The sequence below is a fragment of the Medicago sativa genome, chromosome 5 (genome assembly GCF_051527215.1).
Source record: "Medicago sativa cultivar Bolivia chromosome 5, Bolivia_mono, whole genome shotgun sequence".
NCBI lineage: Eukaryota > Viridiplantae > Streptophyta > Magnoliopsida > Fabales > Fabaceae > Medicago > Medicago sativa.
The window spans coordinates 8,171,516-8,190,162 of record NC_140753.1 but is presented as its reverse complement, the minus strand read 5'-3'; the positions used below and the strand labels follow the sequence as shown (position 1 = coordinate 8,190,162).

General features: G+C 33.9%; 3 protein-coding genes across 8 annotated transcripts; 2 read left to right on the top strand and 1 right to left on the bottom strand.

Moving 5' to 3' along the window:
- Positions 1-360: 360 nt before the first annotated feature.
- Positions 361-6,330, top strand: LOC146919689 (Chaperone DnaJ-domain superfamily protein). 6 transcript variants are annotated; one of them, XM_085713118.1, is made up of 8 exons: positions 361-747; positions 1,929-2,825; positions 2,997-3,082; positions 3,658-3,798; positions 4,475-4,622; positions 4,738-4,801; positions 5,545-5,750; positions 5,843-6,330. In XM_085713118.1, the coding sequence occupies exons 1-5, from the start codon at positions 430-432 to the stop codon at positions 4,620-4,622; spliced, it is 1,590 nt and encodes a 529-aa protein (XP_085569244.1). In that variant the 5' UTR covers positions 361-429; the 3' UTR covers positions 4,738-4,801; positions 5,545-5,750; positions 5,843-6,330. The 6 variants fall into 6 exon arrangements, with proteins under 6 accessions (XP_085569244.1, XP_085569243.1, XP_085569248.1 ...); XM_085713117.1 differs by having other exon boundaries at positions 4,735-4,801; XM_085713122.1 differs by having other exon boundaries at positions 3,650-3,798.
- On the bottom strand, positions 5,024-8,164 carry LOC146919688 (protein CONSERVED IN THE GREEN LINEAGE AND DIATOMS 27, chloroplastic-like). The gene is made up of 7 exons (XM_085713124.1): positions 7,798-8,164; positions 7,218-7,370; positions 6,938-7,015; positions 6,561-6,656; positions 6,082-6,117; positions 5,773-5,954; positions 5,024-5,695 (listed from the first exon to the last, which is right to left on the bottom strand). The coding sequence occupies exons 1-7, from the start codon at positions 8,026-8,028 to the stop codon at positions 5,533-5,535; spliced, it is 939 nt and encodes a 312-aa protein (XP_085569250.1). The 5' UTR covers positions 8,029-8,164; the 3' UTR covers positions 5,024-5,532.
- Positions 8,165-11,895: 3,731 nt separating this feature from the next.
- On the top strand, positions 11,896-18,645 carry LOC146919687 (putative prolyl 4-hydroxylase 9). The gene is made up of 8 exons (XM_085713116.1): positions 11,896-12,260; positions 12,382-12,501; positions 13,244-13,401; positions 14,075-14,177; positions 14,965-15,060; positions 16,589-16,654; positions 16,748-16,867; positions 18,102-18,645. The coding sequence occupies exons 1-8, from the start codon at positions 12,129-12,131 to the stop codon at positions 18,189-18,191; spliced, it is 885 nt and encodes a 294-aa protein (XP_085569242.1). The 5' UTR covers positions 11,896-12,128; the 3' UTR covers positions 18,192-18,645.
- Positions 18,646-18,647: the final 2 nt, after the last annotated feature.

Here is an 18,647-nt window from a genome sequence, read left to right as displayed (position 1 = left end):
TATTCATAGGAGATTCTTAAGAAGCAATGTATAAATTTTGATATCCAAAGAGAGACATGAAGAGATATCAGAAGAGGTTGAAAAAACTAAGTTTTAAATTTGAATTTTCGTCTTCTCGTTTCTTAGATTTGGTATCTCTTACCATGTTAATTTTTTGGTTATACCATTACGAATTTTGGTTTTTGGTTTTCGTCCCTTTTAGGGTGTGACTCATCATCTACTTTACTTTACCAAATGAGTCTCACTTACACTAGTTTGTTTTAAAAAACAAAGATACAAACACAAAAAAAAAAAAAAAAAAAATGCCAACTTACCTGAACTAATTTTCATATTTAAGCTTTCTTTATAGGAGGGTAAAGTGTAAGAGAGTCTCCAATGCATTCATTTTTTTCCTCCCTCTAAACACAAACTATCATTCAAGCGAAAAACATGACTTATCTCAGCACTAGCATCATCGGAATCAATAGTCAGAAACCAATTTCTTCAATATCAATTATTACACCAAACACCACCGTTTCATCACGCTACGTCGTCGTTTATGCCTTCAGCACCTCTTCTGAATCAGTTTGGACAGATTTTCCCATAGAGAACGCGTACGAGCTTCTAGAAGTTTCGCAAACAAGCTCATTCGATGAGATCAAAGCTTCGTTTCGCAAATTGGCGAAAGAAACTCACCCTGATGTTGCTGAGTCAAGGAACGATTCCACTGCGTCTAAACGATTTGTTCAAATCCTTGCCGCTTATGAGGTTCGTGTGAATTGTTCTCCTCTTTTCATAAACTATATCCGAAAACTTATGAAAATAAGCTGAAAACAGCTTTTTAACAATGTGATTCCATAAGTTCTCCCAAAAAGTCTCACAAAACTTATGCTCCAAACAGGCTCTCAGTCCCTAACATCTTAATGTCATGGATTAAATTGGCGGATTTTATATTCTTTATGTTTAGTGGTTAATTTAGATTATAACGTGTTTTGTTAGTTCATAACCATAGGAATGTTGTGAAATTGAAACAATGAGTTGTAATTTCGAAGAAGCTCCGCTGTATATTAATATCAAATTATCAATTATTGTGTAAGGAGCAGTCTATTAGTGCCGAAGGATATTCCATACCCAATAGTTCGATCAAATGAAAACAGTGATACTAAATAGCTTAATTGCTGTTTGTTTGATCTTAGATTGTCTCTCATGCCAAGTTTGAATGCATGGCTTCCTTTTCATGAATTTGCATCTACCGTTCCTGTGTTCATTATTATTGCATTGATTTTTGGATAGGAGTATGTGTCTAGTTAGTAGTCGGACAAATGACTGTGTGGAAGTTTTTTCATTTTAGATATGTTGTATTTTAGGTTTTGAATTGGACCTAACAAGTTCCTAATACACCCTCACACGCTTAGTAATATTGGACCTGGTGCGTGGATAATATGGTCGGTGAGATACCATCATAGGTTTTGAATTGGTCATAACTCATCTTTACAGAACGGATTTGTAAGGTGAGAGATGCTCATTCTTTGTAAAATCTTTTTAGAACTGATATGTTTTCAAGTTATATTAGACATGATGGGTGAGAGACCATTTTAGGTTTTGAGTTGGACATAACTCATCATTGCAAAACCGACTTGCAAGGTGAGAGGTGCCCCTTCTTTACAAACTAAACTCTTCGCAGACCTTATTTATTTTGATTCTTTTCAATGTGGAACTTTAGTTATTTCTAATATTGTACATGGTCTTATACATATTTAGAGGGCATGGTGTTTTCTGCTGATTTATTGGCTATAATCATCCTATCATAAAGATAACACATATTCATGACTTTAACTGCTGGAAACTTGCAGGCCATGATATGATGTCTTTGTGGGTAACTAGAATGACGTTGTTCTTTTCTTTTCAGGGAATATTGAATTAACGGAATAATCCATGATGTGTTGCAGATTCTTTCAGATGCTAGGAGGAGAGCCCATTATGACATGTACTTGTTTTCTCAGAAAAAGCTTATGCAGAAGCGTTCTGAACAGGGTTCAAAATTGCGCATCTACGAATCACAGGCTACTGCATTCAAGGAGATGGAAGTTGTTGAATGGTTAAAGTGGTATAGATTAGCTATAAACGATATTTTGTTAGAGAAGAAGGTGGTAGTTGGAACAGGATATTTTGATGTACTCGAGAGAGATTTTTATTCTGCTATTCATGCAGCATACTACGGTCCCGAAATTGATTCTATCCCCATGGAGTTTCTTCCTGACTGTTTTGAGGCTGAAGAGAGGTCCTCTTATGAAACTCCTGAGGTTTTGCACTTGGTTTCAGGTCGTGATCTTTTTGGGATGGTTTGCCTAGTCAACAAGATTCCAGAGATATCATCTACTGAAAATGAAAAGTTAACTTCTTACAGATCCTTCCATTCGGGCCTTTGTCAATCTGTAATGGACGTGAGCACCAGCAGGAATGTAGAAAGGCCAGATGATTTTGGAACTCAACAAAGCCGCAGCTCTAAAATTTCAAATAATGTATCAGATGCGTATAGAGATCTAGAGTTGCATGTCTCTGGAAAATTAGTTGCTACAGCATCTAGGGTCCTACCTAGATGTTCTAATGCAATTCAAACGGAAGATGCCGGAGATCACATTCATGTGTTCCTTAATTCAGATGAAAATCCCAGACATATCAGCAGTAGCTTTTCAAGAAATTTATTTACAAATAGCACAGTTGGTAGCAAAATCCATTTGGGAACCATATCTGGACTTGGGAGCACTCCAGACGAAGGATGTTGTTATGTCTACAACAGCAACCGTGAAAAGACCCATGCGATCATGAAACATAGAACATTATTGGTAAGCATAGTTGCTATCCCGCTGTCCTATTGGTTTAATACTTGGAACTTAAAATGGAATTTATTTTGCACTAGTACCAAGTCTTTTCTTTTTTGTATTTAAATAGTAAAAGAAACATGGTATGGGTTTCATGATCTTGCTAGAAATTCTGGGTTATGATAAAACTTTCAGGTGAAGCATATGCACTGGTATCATGTGGGTGAGAAAGTGTCAGTTTGTGAGTGTAGATGCACCAGAGCACGTTTACCACCAAGCAAGTAAAGCTCTAGAATCTCTCTATTACTGATGTTTGGTGTTCATTAGTGCATATGCCCACACACTTTCTGCTCTTAGAAAAGGATTTTTTTGTTTTGTTTTAACATCATAATCTTTCCTAGTAAAATAATGTGTTGACCACTTTCTTTGTTAGAAGTTAGATGACTTAGATCATGCTGTGGTCTTAATATGCGTAGCCATCATCTGGTTTGTATTTCAAGTGTAGATTTTATTGGGCATTAAAGGTTCCATTAAAGCTTGAAGTGGTTTGGGCATTAGATTAATTTATCAACTCTCAATTGTGTTGAAATGGTGTTATTATACCATCTTGGGTGAAAGAACCATGAAAGATGGAGTGATATTGTAGATTTATGGCTCAAAACTCTTTCTCTCCATACTCTATTAATAACTACAAAAGTAAATACCCCGATTCTTTTTTTGAAGAGGCTAAAATAAATACCCCGATTCTTAAATTACGTGCAGTTTTTATGATACTGCTAATTGTTATTTATGCAGATCAATTGTTCCAATACTACTTGAAATCCTTTTTAATAATATTAACCCCTTAGTTATACAGATTTTGGCTATTTGAGCCTCGCTGTGGCTTCCATGACATAGGAGGTTGGTATGTTGAAACATATGGCAAAGATAAGAAGGGTCGTACTATGCCGTCACAAAGGTTCTGGGATGGCTTGGATTATAGCGAGCAAGCTGAAAGGTAAGTACTTGAAAAGTTTATATTTGCCTTCTTTTAACTTTATAAGAATTGCTGTAATGGAACCATCAGAAGAAGTTTATCTTTTAACATGCACGTCTTTGAATGATTAATATACAATGATATATAAACAAATCTGTAGACTTTGGGTAACTCTGTAACTTTCTAAGAAATCAAAATTTGCATTTATTTGGTTTTTTATTTGATTTTCTTGAAAATATTGAAGTTTTTTACATGCATTTTGGTTTGGTGAGAGTTCCCACAGTCGCGTTTCAGAGATGTTGACCAGTCCTTAGCTTTATTTACTGAATTATGTTGACTAGTCCTTAGCTCTGTTTACTTAATTCTGAAAGCTCATCTGAGTAATTTATCCTCAGTCCGTTGGAACCAAATTTCTAATATGCTATCTACCATTTGTTTCATCGTAGACATCTACAAGTTTTGTTTAAACGAAAAATATTAATACTGTTAATATTAGGTTGGGGATGGGATTGAACCCTCGACCCTCTTATCACTCCACTCCTTAACTCTTCCACTCCAACCACCAACCAAACATTATGAGCCCCATAGACTACAAGTGATAGTAGCTAATCAATATTTTAGAAACTATGCCTCAACAACCCAACCCCATGCACTTGTCTATAGAGTTTACTGACTGTATTAGATTTACAATCTGCAGAAGACTTCATCCAGCAATGTATCTGTTTGCTCTTGCATATCGAACGCTTGATCTTGAATATGCCAAAACAAGCAAGAAAACATTTAGAAATGCTATTGGAGCACATATGTTCCGAGTTCTTCACTGGTGCAGAAAACTTGTTCAATAGGTAGTATATCTATTAGCCTTATGCACTGTCAATAAATTAAACGAGTCATTGCTAGCTCAATTTGGACATATCAGCTGATTTCTTTTTAACAATCTCTATTTTGTGATTGTAGAAGATTTCCTTGTCCATTTACAACTACACAATGACTCTTTGGACAGATGCTCTGCTAGTACTGAAAGGTAAATTAGAGGCCTCACGTAGTCTTATCTACATGGTTGGAGAAAATTCATCTTTTGATCTTCCTGGTGCTGTGGTCTGTTGGCCAAATACTGAACTGAATGTCTCAATCGGTCAAGGACTAGCTTCCGTGCCTTGCCTGGAGATAGTTGCACAACATTGTTGTAAAAAATGCTCTCTGTAGCTACTTGCCTCAGAATTGTTATGCAAGAGAAGAATGAATCTTTGTGGATATATATCTATTGATTTCTATATATTTCCCATACCTTTACAAATGCCTAAATGTCCCAAAACAAAAAATTGTTCATATTGGCAAGTATTATGAAAGCTAATTGTTTCACAAAGAATTTCATCCCTTTACCATAATAAACTAGGAGCTGACAAATTTCCTGTAGTTTTCTTCGTTATTATATCACATGGCATGTTAAATATGTATAATCTTATCCGGCTTCCACGGACTTCTGTCCTAACATGCATATGGAACTTGCATTGCACGTCTGACCTGTTTATCTGCCTATATACTGGAGTCTTTATTTTCCTTCACGTCATATGATTTTGTTATTGCTCCATGTGATCTTTAGTTATCTATTTCAGGCATTGTTTGCTTTTACTTTGACTACGTTGAATGGATTTCTTAACTAATAGAATAATGCTTTGGCCTTAGAGTTGCGAAATGTAACAAATAATAAACAGCTTTTACTATATGAAATCATGTGTGTCTCCTTTTTGTTCTTTACTTTAGCAGATCCTCCCATTTGCAGTACTGGCCTCCTGCTAATGCTCGATAAAACCTATCTCTACAGTATACTGGTCGTCCATCTGCAGCCTCAGCAGCAGCAGCTGCAAGATTGTCGTCCGCTTTCACATCTGCAGGCAATTTAAGCAACTCCTCCTTTCTACAGTACACATTAAAAGTTTCAATGATATGGGGGAAGTACTCCTGAAGATATTGTAGGATCTTGTTTTTCCTTACCTTAGGTTGTACTTTGTGTTGACCTTGGGAACTTGAACGGTTGATTTATTTTCTTCTGTGGTAAATGTAGAATGAAGAAAATTCTCCACTGGTGTAGCAAAGATAAATAGCATAACTCCAGTGACAAGCAATGCTCCAGTCCCAACTAGAGTTTGCTTCAGCAATTTAACAACTGGTTTAACCTGGAGACAAGGAATATATGTGAATCATGCAGCAAGAAACAAGTTTAGCATATTGCTCTTCTACCCTGCATCCTAATTATTCAGCTTAATGAGTTTATGCAATGCTATACTTTGAGATGTCTTGTACCTTGTAAGAGCCCAACAATCTATCACGAGCTAGGATCTGCAAAGAGAAATAGGATCTAAGTTACAGTGCCAAAAAATTAAAGAAATGAAGCATGTTGCTGGTTCTTTTAGTAGTTTTAGTTTGTTATGTTTCAACTACACTTTATTTTATGTATCTTTCATATTCACCAATTTTGAATAGACTGCTTGTTGCTTAGTGAAGAACCATCTCTTACAATTTTAAAGACAAAAGGTCCTAACCTATTGTTTATTCTCTCTGGACTTTTTCATCTGATCAGTCTCAAATTAGCCTTTACCAATGGTCTTGTCTTTATCTAAAAAGACCAGTAATTGATTTTGTCGAGTACTTATTTCCTACTTGCTATGTCCCAGTAAATCTACACCTTGAATATGGTTTTGCGCAGGTGAAGTCTTCAGAGGGACTTTTGTTTTTACTTTTAGGTAAAAGAGGAAGATGTAAATGAGAGTTAAGAGAGTAACCTCGGGCGGCTTGACCCACATCTGTCCGTCATACCATCCACTTTCTTCATAAGGAATGACTGCAGAAAGAAGTCTATCACCAACATAACTCCACCCCTGCATTGTGATCCCGTTAATTTCTTAACCACAGTTTTTTACTTGTGAACAGCGAATAAATTATATTGAGTTGAAGACATTAGACACCACATTCTGGCAACAACATAGAGTGTTTGTGACTACAGAAGGGAGTTCCCACTAGGTTAAATGCAATAAAGTTTTGAATTCATGATGTACTACACTAGAACAAATTTGTTTTGCACTCTCAGCCTTGCTCACCCCATGATCCCCAATAATGAAATGATTGGGATGTGAACATGAAAAAGAGGATTAGAACGCACCAGATATATCCTCAAGACAATCAAAGACACAATGAAGAGTGTTCCTGTTCCAGCAGCTAGTATAAATCTCAGAGGTTCCTGTAAGGTAACATCAACACAGACAGAAGAAAATTTTATGAGCAACATTATAAATGTTTTCGTGTTTGTGTAAGTTGTGTGTAGCTCATATTACTCTTATATATGCATACATTTTTTTTTGGTACAATATATATGCATACATTATTGTTGCTTACTTGATATCCCAATCATTATACACATATACTTTAAAATTCGCACTTACTCTAGAAGGACTAAAGCTTGCAGCTGCAATTGGTGCTCCAAGCACTGTGAACACTGCCAACCAGAGACCTCCAAGGCGAAGAAAGAACGACCCTGGACCCAGTTCTCCCCATGAATACAGCATTCCATCCTTCAAAGATGAGTACTCATTTACCTATTAGACCATGACATATTCCAAGTTAGCATGAAATGTTATAAGAAACATTTTTTAGTGGGACAATCATGTTAATTAATAGTATATTCTTATTACTTGACATCAACCGTTTCAGTTTGTATGTGTGTGCAGGGATATGAAACTCACTAACTGTCATGCTTTCTGATGGCTTGGTTCAGCCATGAAATACATACTCTAATATTACACTCAATCCAATATTTTGATTTTTTCTCATTCCTTTTTCTGATACTTTCTTTTACATTCCTCCTCATTTTTATCCTCCCTTTCTATCTCTGTTCTTTTTAACCTCTCAGTCCAAAGGGAATATCCTATTACACCATGCAATATCAAAGTTTATTTGGAGTATCATCAAAATTCAAAATAAAACAATTTATTGCTACTATTCAGTAGTTGTCTACATACATACCGGTCTTTGCTCAAAAGGGACTTCAATTTCCAATCCAGGATTCCAGCTACCTCCTGAAGATCCACTTGTTTCTCCATTCATCTCACCTTTTATGGCCTTAACTTTAATGGAAACCCGTTGAGAAAATTTTGAAGCTCTTGGATTTTGGATGATGAACGAACCATGGTTGCTTCCCGGTTTAGTTTGTCTTGCAGTTGGAATTAGAGAACAGTGAAAATTTAGTCTAATCATTTGCTTGTTGAATTTTAATAATAAGCATATGAGTAAACCAACAAAGCAAGGTTGTTTTCAATTCTTTACTTGGAGAAGGAAGAGGAGGAAAAGGAGGAAAGATTTGATATTATGCACACTTTTTTTCTTAGGAGATATCATGCACACTGATTAAAACCAATTATTTGTAATTATTTTTGTCTTTGTACCATGACCACATATATTATTTACGTGGAGGAGGACAAGTAAATAATGTTTGTGTATATTTTTTAGATTTTTTTCATAGAGGACTAGAGAAAGCTTCGTTATTATGTGGACAAAGCTTCTCCTCCACGTGTGCTTCTTATTCACCGTTCATCTGATGCGGTTAACGTCCTTAGGAGTACTTAGATTATCTGAATCTAATTTATTTTGTGCCCTTTATATTTTTGTGGTCTGAGACATTCGAGTGGAATGTTGCTTGAGAAACGTGGATACTGTTTTTTTGCACGCAAATTTTAACGAGTTCTTGTTGCCTCCACACAATAGGAACGAGCATGATTAATTAGCTAAGGAACAGCAACACAAATCTCCACTTTCAAAGTTTTCATTGTGTAACTTGGCCAAAAGTAAAGTAGTAGTAGTAGTTACCTGGTGCGCATTCAAATTTAATTACATTTTTTTAGTCACTTTGCAGTACTACCTTTAAAATGTTAACCGGTATCTCTGTGACATTAGTTAAGAAAACAAATAAGGTAATATCGCATTGAAACTTATGCAGTCAACTCATTAAAAGTTTAAAACAAATGTGGATTATGTTTCCTTAAAATAATGAGTTTTCACTACATCTTATTAAGTGAAACCAAAAAAAGAAAGTTTTAAAATAATGAGTTCACCGTTTCCACTTCTTTCACATCATAAAACATATCATGTGGATTATGTAAGAATGATGAATTTTCTATGGATTATGTATGATATATGAAATTTTGAATGAATTATGTATGAATGTTTAAAAGTTGAAGTTTTTTGGTAATTAAAAAAAAGTTATTATTTGTACAAAAAAATAAATTACCCATGGATACCTCAATACCCGCGGGTACCCGCATAGTGGATACCCACGAGGGTACGGGGCGGACACGGGTATCGTATTTATCCAGCGGGGCGGGTACGGGTATCATACTATCCGTACCCATGGGTACCCATTGACATCCCTAGACATATCTTAAGTTCAAGGAGTTGGTACCTTTCTCTTCAATTAAAAATAGTCACGTGTGTGACTATTTTAAATTGGAGAAATGATATTTGAACATCCATTTAGTGACAACTTTTGCAACAACTTTTTCATACTCACATTATTTTTTACTTCATCTCTCTATTGCTATGATTTCTGTGCCAATATCACTTTTTTCTTTGTAAAATATGGTTGTCAAATAAGTTGTCACCAAATTGATTGTTCAAATAACACTCCTCTTTAAATTGTGAGTTGGTACCTTTAAAAAAGTGCGAGTAGTCAGATAGATTTAGAAACAACCATAGAAAAACTACTACGATCAACAATTGATTTTGTGATAGTAGTTATTTTTTCCACATTATTAGTCGTAAGTCCTAAAATTTACAAGTCATGATTTGCATGAATGACATTCGCATTAAAATTTGACATGTTGGAGTTCATCACACTTAGAAATGCCAAAAGCCTCTTAAACTAATGCTGATTTGACATGCTGCAAGTCACAAACAACCACATTAGGAATATCGTTAAAAGTTGGGTCTTGTTATCTTGTGTCCTTAGGGCACAAGTTAAGAGATCCAAAACTAGAAATTTTTCTTAGAAAATAACAAAACTTGGACTTTGAAAAGTTGAATAAAGTTGAATGCTCAACTTTTAAGACAATTATTTCTATTTTAAATTCCTTAACATATGCCCTTGGGGCACATGTTAACATTTGCCTTAAAAGTTTGGTTGTTATTTAGTAAATCAACAACCTCAACATCTTTCAAAGGAAGTGAATCTGCTACTACTTCCAGATGATTCTTGTCATGAAAGAAAGTGTCAATTAAGTCCAAATGAGATGCTTCCTTCCGATTCTTATTAGTTTTTATCTCTCTCGCCTCATTCCATGCTAAACCAAATAGGGTAACATGGCTCTCTCTTATTTCTTCTATTTCTCTCTTTGAAAGTTCATCACACTTGCAAATTCTCTTCTACCAAACGCACCATTATGTACGAATATAATTGTCACGAAACTACGAAAGAATAACAACCAATCCAGGACTTGCATAAGAATAATGCTTAATAGTGCGGAAGATTGCAAACGAATTTCGACGAAAAAAAGTTATGCACATGAATTTGTGCTTAATAATGCTATTAATCACTCCACTACTTCTAATTCCAACTACCCGTGAATTGTGGAATGGAAGAATTATATTTTTATTATTTTTTATTGAAAAATAATTTTAACTCTAACCACCTTTGTATTGTGGTTATGCACCTAGAATTTAACTTTTGCACTTTTCGGCAATTTCCGTACATCATAAATTCACACCATATAGCAAATTAGCAATGTTGCTTGCATAGCTATCATGTAAACATGAGAGAAGTCAGACCAATAAAAACACTACAACTGTCTTATGTGTGGGAATATTTTTTTAAGTTTAACATTTTCCTTTTTTATAATCACTACAAATAAACTCTCATTTTTGGTTTCCAATCTAATTCCGAAAATATATAAAAACAATAAATAATTTTAAATATGCCATTTTAATCTTTAAACATATGCAAAAAATGTATCTCACTAATTCCTAACATTTTAATAGAAAAAACTTCATTAACTCCTCATAAGCATAACTCAATTGACAGAGACAATGCATTATTAAATGTAGGAGTCGAGGTTCGAACCTTGGATACCACACTTATATCTTAAAAAGTAAATTTTTAACCACTAGACTACTTGATCAAAAAATCCTTAAAAAAATAGAAAAAAACTAAAATATAATTTTTATATATTTTAGAAATTAGTATTTGTTATTGCCTATTTTTTTTTTTTTTGGAAAGAAAGAAACTTTGTTATTTTACTTTTTAAAAAAAAAAATACTTGTTTATTTATTTGAAGTATTAAATTAAGAGCAATGATATTTTTACAACCACTTTGTGACAACTTTCTCCCCCATTCTCGCCTTATATTCTTATTATCTCCTTTTTTTTTTCCTCTATTGTTTTGGACCAATAAAAAGAGAAAATAATGTTTGTCACAAATGTTTTTACAAATATCGGGTTTTGATCATCTCCATTTATAACTTTTTCTATTTGTTGCAATTTGTAGAGAGATAGACAAAAAAAAATAAGTGGTGGATCCTATCACTAAGTGGATTCCATCATCATTATTTTTTATGTGTCTATCTCTCTTCAAATTGCAACAAATGAAAAAAGTTATAAATGGAGAGGATCTTGACCCACAAATATCACTACTCCTAGATTAGGGTTAGGATCCTCTCCATTTGATAAAATAAATGGAAGGACACAATTTGGAGAGAGATAGACACATAAAATAGATAGTAGATCCTATCACTAAGTGAGTCCCACCATCATTAATTGTTTTTTACTTTTTCCAAATTTTTTTGAGTCTATATCTCTCCAAATGAAGAAATGGAGAGGATACAAAATGGAGAAGATATTGACTCCCTAGATTAATAGCATTGTCATTTCTGGTGAAGATCATCTCCATTTGTTATTTGTTCCATTTGTTGCAATTTGGAGAGAGATAGACACAAAAAAATTAATGATGGTGGGATCCACTTAGTGATAGGACCCACCACTTATTTTTTTGTGTCTATCTCTCTTCAAATTGCACCAAATGGAACAAATTACAAATGGAGAGGATCTTAACCCGTCATTTCTCCTTTTCATCTTTTGACTGAAATTAATAGCCGTGTCTGAACGAAAACATTGCATGTGCAAAAGTTCAAATCAGCGCGAGCGTGCGTGTAACAAAAAATTTAAGCGGGCACACTCAGCGTGATCCAACAGAAATCCGTTCAAAAAGTTAACTCACAAAGAGAATCGCCATAATCAACTTCTTAAGCTTCACTCAGAGCGCATTTGATTTGAAGAAAGAAAAAACCGAAAATCTCTTAGCACAATCCAAATGAAAGCGAAAACGGTGAAAGCCAATTGGAGCTTGAGAACGAAGAAATTCAGTTTACCTTCTGTTTTCCTCTTATGCATCTTCTTCTTTCTCGCTGGTTTCTTCGGTTTCAGTTTCTTCCATTACTCTCAGGTTTTTTCTTCTTCTCAATTTTAATCATATTCTTCTAGATTTTCAGCTTGTTTATCTTTTGATTTTTTTTATTTTGTTTTACTGGAAATTGTTCGAAGTAACGGATCGGTGAGTTTTCCAGGAAGATGAATATGGCGTGAGAGTGAGATTGCTGGAAAAATCGGTGAAGGATGAGACGGAGCACCGTTTGTTGCATGCTGGAGAGTCCGGTGATAATTTCATTACTTCGATTCCATTTCAGGTTTGTGAATTCTTTAATTCAAGCATTCGTGATTTTTCTGTTTACATGATGTTTTATGCTAGGTTAGTTGAAATCAGCGTTTTTGGTTGAGATGATTGCGGCATTTTAAGATTCTTTTTCAGTTTGAAGTTGTGTAATGTTAGTGTAATCAGTTGGTTCAATCATTTAATTTTGGTTAATTTTACTTTATATTTTGATCTATGTAGCACCAACACTTTTGATCAAAGGTGTGTCTGGTGTCTGACATGTCACACCAACGCTACACTACACCAACGCTACACTGACATACATGATTACATTCAATTATGTGATTTGTTTTCAAATAATTATTGGTGTCGACGAGTCATGACATGTTCGGTGTCTGTGTGTCAGTGTTATAAATTTTGATTAGGATCGGTAAATAGCACCTACAATGGCGCTACTTTGGTATAACGTGCCAAAATTTGAATAAATTGTTATTGTTTTGGGATACGCTATTTGGTATAAAATGTTGTCAAATGGCATATATAATAACTCTATAGCATTACTGCATAGCGGAATTTAGTCAAACCTCTTTTATTTATGCGATCCGCGATTGACATCACAGATTTTGATTTCGTAGATGTTTTATGCGAATGATTATAAATCTCAAATTTATTATTTTCAATGTTACTTGAATAGGATCGGTATTGAGCTCATGATTCTACTTCATGATTGATTTGAGCTTTGACACTCAAATGTAACTTTGATTTGTGTTCCTCAGGTTTTGAGCTGGAACCCACGCGCTTTATACTTTCCTAATTTTGCAAGTGCAGAACAATGTGATAGCATAATTGAGATGGCAAAGGCAGAGCTTTCACCATCAAGATTGATGTTACGCGAGGGAGAAACAGAGGAAGGTACAAAGGGAATCAGAACAAGGTAGTGTGTATGTTATTTGTGAGTAGAATAATTAACTACATGGTTTTGTAACAAATTTAAATGGTTAACTGTGATTTAATCAAAAATTGGAGATACGGTCCATAAGACTCACAGAAATAGAAAATCACAAGAACTAAGCTATTGTTTGGAATGACTAAGATAATCAACTTACAAATGTATTGAAGCTGGGTTGGATTATGGTGCTGACATAGATTTTCTGTTTATGCGAATTGAGAAATTGAGATGCTATCTAGTTTATTCCTTTATGTTTGCTCTTCTATTTCTTGCATCTAACTTGATCAATGAACTTTTCGATGAGAATATCAACACATCTTGTTTTGATTGACTTCCCAGTCCTGACTTCTTCTCTACTAGTGAGTGGAAGACTTCATGCAGTTCTTGGATCACAGGTTTTGTAAACTTATTAAGTTTTGAACTGAATTCCGTCAACATAATGTCCTCCAGTGATCCTTTAATGTTTCAATACATGAGGTTTTCCGAAATATATTATTTTTTATTCGCTTTTTTGTGGTCATATACAACCCATGATTCACTTTAAATTGATGATTATACTTACGAGGAGTGAGGACCTTCTAAAATCCAACAACATTATGTCACAGTGATGGTTCCATTAAATCATATCAGGAGCTTATGTATTCATCTTTTTCAACAGCTCTGGTATGTTTATCAGCGCTTCTGAGGACAAAACGGGTCTTTTAGAAGTCATTGACGAGAAAATTGCCAGAGCAACAAAAATTCCCAAGACTCATGGAGAGGTATCATTCTTATTATGCCCCCCACTGCTCGCTTGCTAATGTAGGAACAGAATAATCAAAAAGCTTGTCAATTTCATTCACTAAAAATATTTCTCACATCACATGCTTTGTTGCTTCACTTAGTTACTTTGTGTATTAATGTTGCATGAATGTTAGTTACTTTACTTCCTTCCAACACTGCTTTTCTGTTTCACCATTTCCCCCCCAAAACAGAACTAAAATGTTTACTTATTTCCACTAAAGACCAACAATTTGTGAAGGTAGTAAGGAATGTCAAGACTTAATGTGTAAAATATAACACAGACCAACGATGCTGCAGTAATCCTGTCAATGCTTTTGCGTGATGCAGAACAAATATATTTAATAGTGAACTTAATATTCAACATAACAATAGCATTTCTTCCCAAGTGGTCATTTTTGCAACAAACATAGATTTCCATTACATGAAAGACATGTTTGTATATGGAAATGGTGCATTACAATTAAAACATAAAGGCAAGGACTCGCCATGTTTACCAATGAATCAATTCACAAAACTTTTACCATTTAAGACCGTAATTTTTGTTCCCGTGGTCGGAGTAAGAATAAATATCTGCACGAAATCCATATGACAAGATATGATTGGATATTACACCGTCAATGTATACTATTACTGCTAATTAAATCCTTGAGTATGAGTATTAAGGTCCTTTTATCTCCAAACAAGTTCTTTTTGATTTTGTTGAAATTGAAAACCTCTTCTTTTCAGGATGGTTTCTAAATTATCTGAGGAATCCCCATGTTTCAGGCATATAACATCCTCCGCTATAAGGTTGGACAAAAATATGACTCTCACTATGATGCATTCAATCCCGCGGAATATGGCCCACAAGAGAGCCAAAGGGTAAGTTAGAACAAAACTAGTACATTTTCATTTGCAGTTGTTCTAATTCGCAATTTATGATTCTTAGAAATAGACTTAATTACGCTTTTGGCCCCCCTATTTTATCAAACTCATGAAAATAGTCCTTTATTTTTTTAATTGAACTTTTTGATCCTATATTTTTACATTTGTTGCAATTTTAGTTATAACACGTGTTTTTTGCACTAAAAAATGGTGATTTGTTGCGCCAATAGTGAATCTAAAGGCAATCTCACTTTTGAGGCCAAAGTTCGCCTTTCTTTAGTGTGAAAGTCCCCATTATAGGCACACACAAAAAACACGGGTTGGGAGAAAAGTGACAGCAAATATGAAAATAGAGGGAGCAAAAAGTTCGATTTTAAAATAGGGGGACTATTTTTGAGTTTAATAAAATAGGGGGACTAAAAATGCAATTAAACCTTGTTAATAATAATCCCTTTAGAGTTCATCTTCTATAATTGGATTTTCTCATTCTACCTTTCCCGTCTCTACCTTTGCGTGACTTTAGGCAAAAAAAGGAAATAGAAATTCAAAAAATATGGACGTAAAAGACGAGAGATAGGAAGAAAGGTAGGTGTCTTTCCCTTCTTAAAAGTAGACATTCCTTACCCCTCATCGTCTACCCACTGACACAGTGACTTATCAAGTGTGCAGAATTTTCATTTATAAATTCCAAGAGAATATCACTAAAAAAAATATTCAACTAAAAAAAATTATATTGATTAATTTATAAATTCCAAGAGAAACACACTTGATAAACGAGTCACTCATCATCTTCTTTTTAGCCACTTGAAAACTTACACACATAGGTTGATGAGTCGGAGTTCAAATCCCGATCACGGCACATGACTTGTGAACTCGAGCCACTCATCTTACTAGATGAATTAATGTAGATCAGATATCTTAGAAAACTCGTAACTTGTAATTTGGATACTTACAAATAAATTCTAATTGGCAAATGCTAATATGTTTTAGGCATATAGAAATATTCATCTTAAAAGTTAATATAATAATATTTGGCTTAAAAATCATGCATTAAACTTTGTAAAAACTTAGTTGTTATTTTCAATACAAAATTGTCCTTAAAGCGCAAGTTAGCAAGAATCATTCCAACTATACTAGTTCATACTAAATTCATACAATATTTCGGTAGATACTTATGTCTATTTTTAACTTCATGTTTTTCATATAAAATATCATTTCATTACCAAAATTAATAATCATTAGCATATTTTTTAATGTCATATATCGATTCATTTATAAAAAAAAATTATTGAATAAATTTAGTTGAGAATGGTTTCCCAGAGGACCTTAAAATTTTACATTTACATTCCTTTAAGGTCGTTGATTGAATGAATTTGATGGATTCGATATGATATAAACTGATTTTCACTAGCTCTCATGCACGTTCATCCAATTAGAGGCTTAGACGGATCATATGATTTGTTCCCTATATGACTAGTCTATCCAACTGTTTTTTACTCAGAATGTCGGTTCGGTTACCATGCAGGTGGCTTCATTTTTGCTGTATTTAACAGATGTTCCAGAAGGTGGGGAGACCATGTTTCCGTTTGAGGTAAAATCTACTTTGTCCCTGCATCTCGACTCACATAATATTTCTCATTTTCTAGCTACGCACTTTACTAATTCGTGCATTATTATTGTGTAGAATGGGTCGAACATGGACAGTAGCTATAATTTTGAGGATTGCATTGGTTTAAAAATCAAGCCTCAGAAGGGAGACGGACTTCTATTTTATTCGTTGTTCCCTAATGGTACAATTGATCCGGTTAGTATTTTTATTCTTGTCATGTTCGATACAATCACTTTTTTTACTCGTCTTCTGGGCAACGCTAATGAGTAATGAAGACTTGAGAACGTTTCTGAGATAATTCATATCGATTTCATATTAGAGCGGATCAAAATTATCCATACCATACCAGTAATGAAATAATGTTAAGTAAGAGAAAGGGCGAAAAGGATTGTAATTGGCAAGTCGGTTGGACTGTATAATTTGCATATTTAAGGTTTGATGGAGGTATAAGACAACACACAATTTCAAGATTTTAGGAGTAAAACTATGTCGAATGATTGAAGACAAATTTTTTTTTTTTTTTTTGAGCTTACAAGTAAATAATCTCTCAAATTATGTTAATATATTTATCTACATAACTGCAAAAGTTATAGAGAAATTTAATTTAGCTGTCATTTAATTAAATTTCAAAAGAAAGTAATGGTGAGTAGAGATTAAAGACAAGAGAAGGGACTTACATCACAGGAAATCTAATATTGAAGCTATTTACTCTATTCTAAGACTACTAAAGCGATATGAGTAAGATGAATCAAAATGACTACGTATAGTTTTCACTAATTTGAAAAAAATAAGGTAGAGAAAATGAGGCTTGATATATATATATATATATATATGGTTTTGTTACAAGCCACCCTTTGGTGGTGTCTTTTAACAAGTCACACCTTAAGGTGTGATTTTTACTTTTTAGTTATAACTTTGCTAAAAGACACCTTCATAAAAGTAAGTTGGTGTTTTTTCGCAAATGCTCATAGAGTAACTTGATAAAAGACACCTTCATAAAAGGTGTCTTCTATCATAACCCATATATATATATATATATATATATATATATATATATATATATATATATATATATATATATTTCTGTATTTTTAAATAATCAAACAATATAAGATGTTTTCAATCTGGACTCTGGAGGTTCTCTAGAATTTCAAACTTGAAAGAAAAGACATAAAAAGATGTTTCAACACTTTTCATTCAAGTTGAAATTTATAGCCTTCAATGAAATGCTTTTACTGGGTGGTGAGACGAAGGATCACTCACTTGCATTTGCACCAGTTGTGAATCTCAGCATTTCTGTGCACGTTAATAATTGTTTGAATGAAAAATCAAACAATATTTAATACTAATTATGTCTGCTAAATTTAAAAAAAAATACTTTTGATCTCATGCACGTTGTTTGACAATCTTTCTATATAATCTTTGGCAGACATCACTCCATGGGAGCTGCCCCGTTATTAAAGGGGAGAAGTGGGTTGCTACAAAGTGGATAAGGGAACAACTACATTATGATGATTAGATGAATGATACCTGAAATTGGGATTCAGAGTCATACCGATACAGAGATAGTATTTATGATTTCTATCATATAGTTGATTATCGATAGTCAGATGAATAATCAGGTCTAAAATCTGATTAGACGCTGGAATTGTAAAGCAATACTGTACATTAAATATATGATACATGCACCATGGACTTAACTTCCTAATAGATGGTAAATCCAAAGACCTCTCCCTTTTTTTGTTGTTGTTATAATTAATTAATCTAGACTCTAGCCCTTTATTTTATTTTTTTAACCAATTTAGAGTTAAAGCAATTTGGAGCAACAAACAGCTAAATATGAAATCCCAAAAAGCCATATCTAGTATCATTTTCCCTTTATTTTTGTTAAAATCACTTGTAAAAGGTGTGATATGCATAGAAGAGTGGGAGAATAACTGAAACTAGTAAATAATACTCACTATTCAAAGTTCAC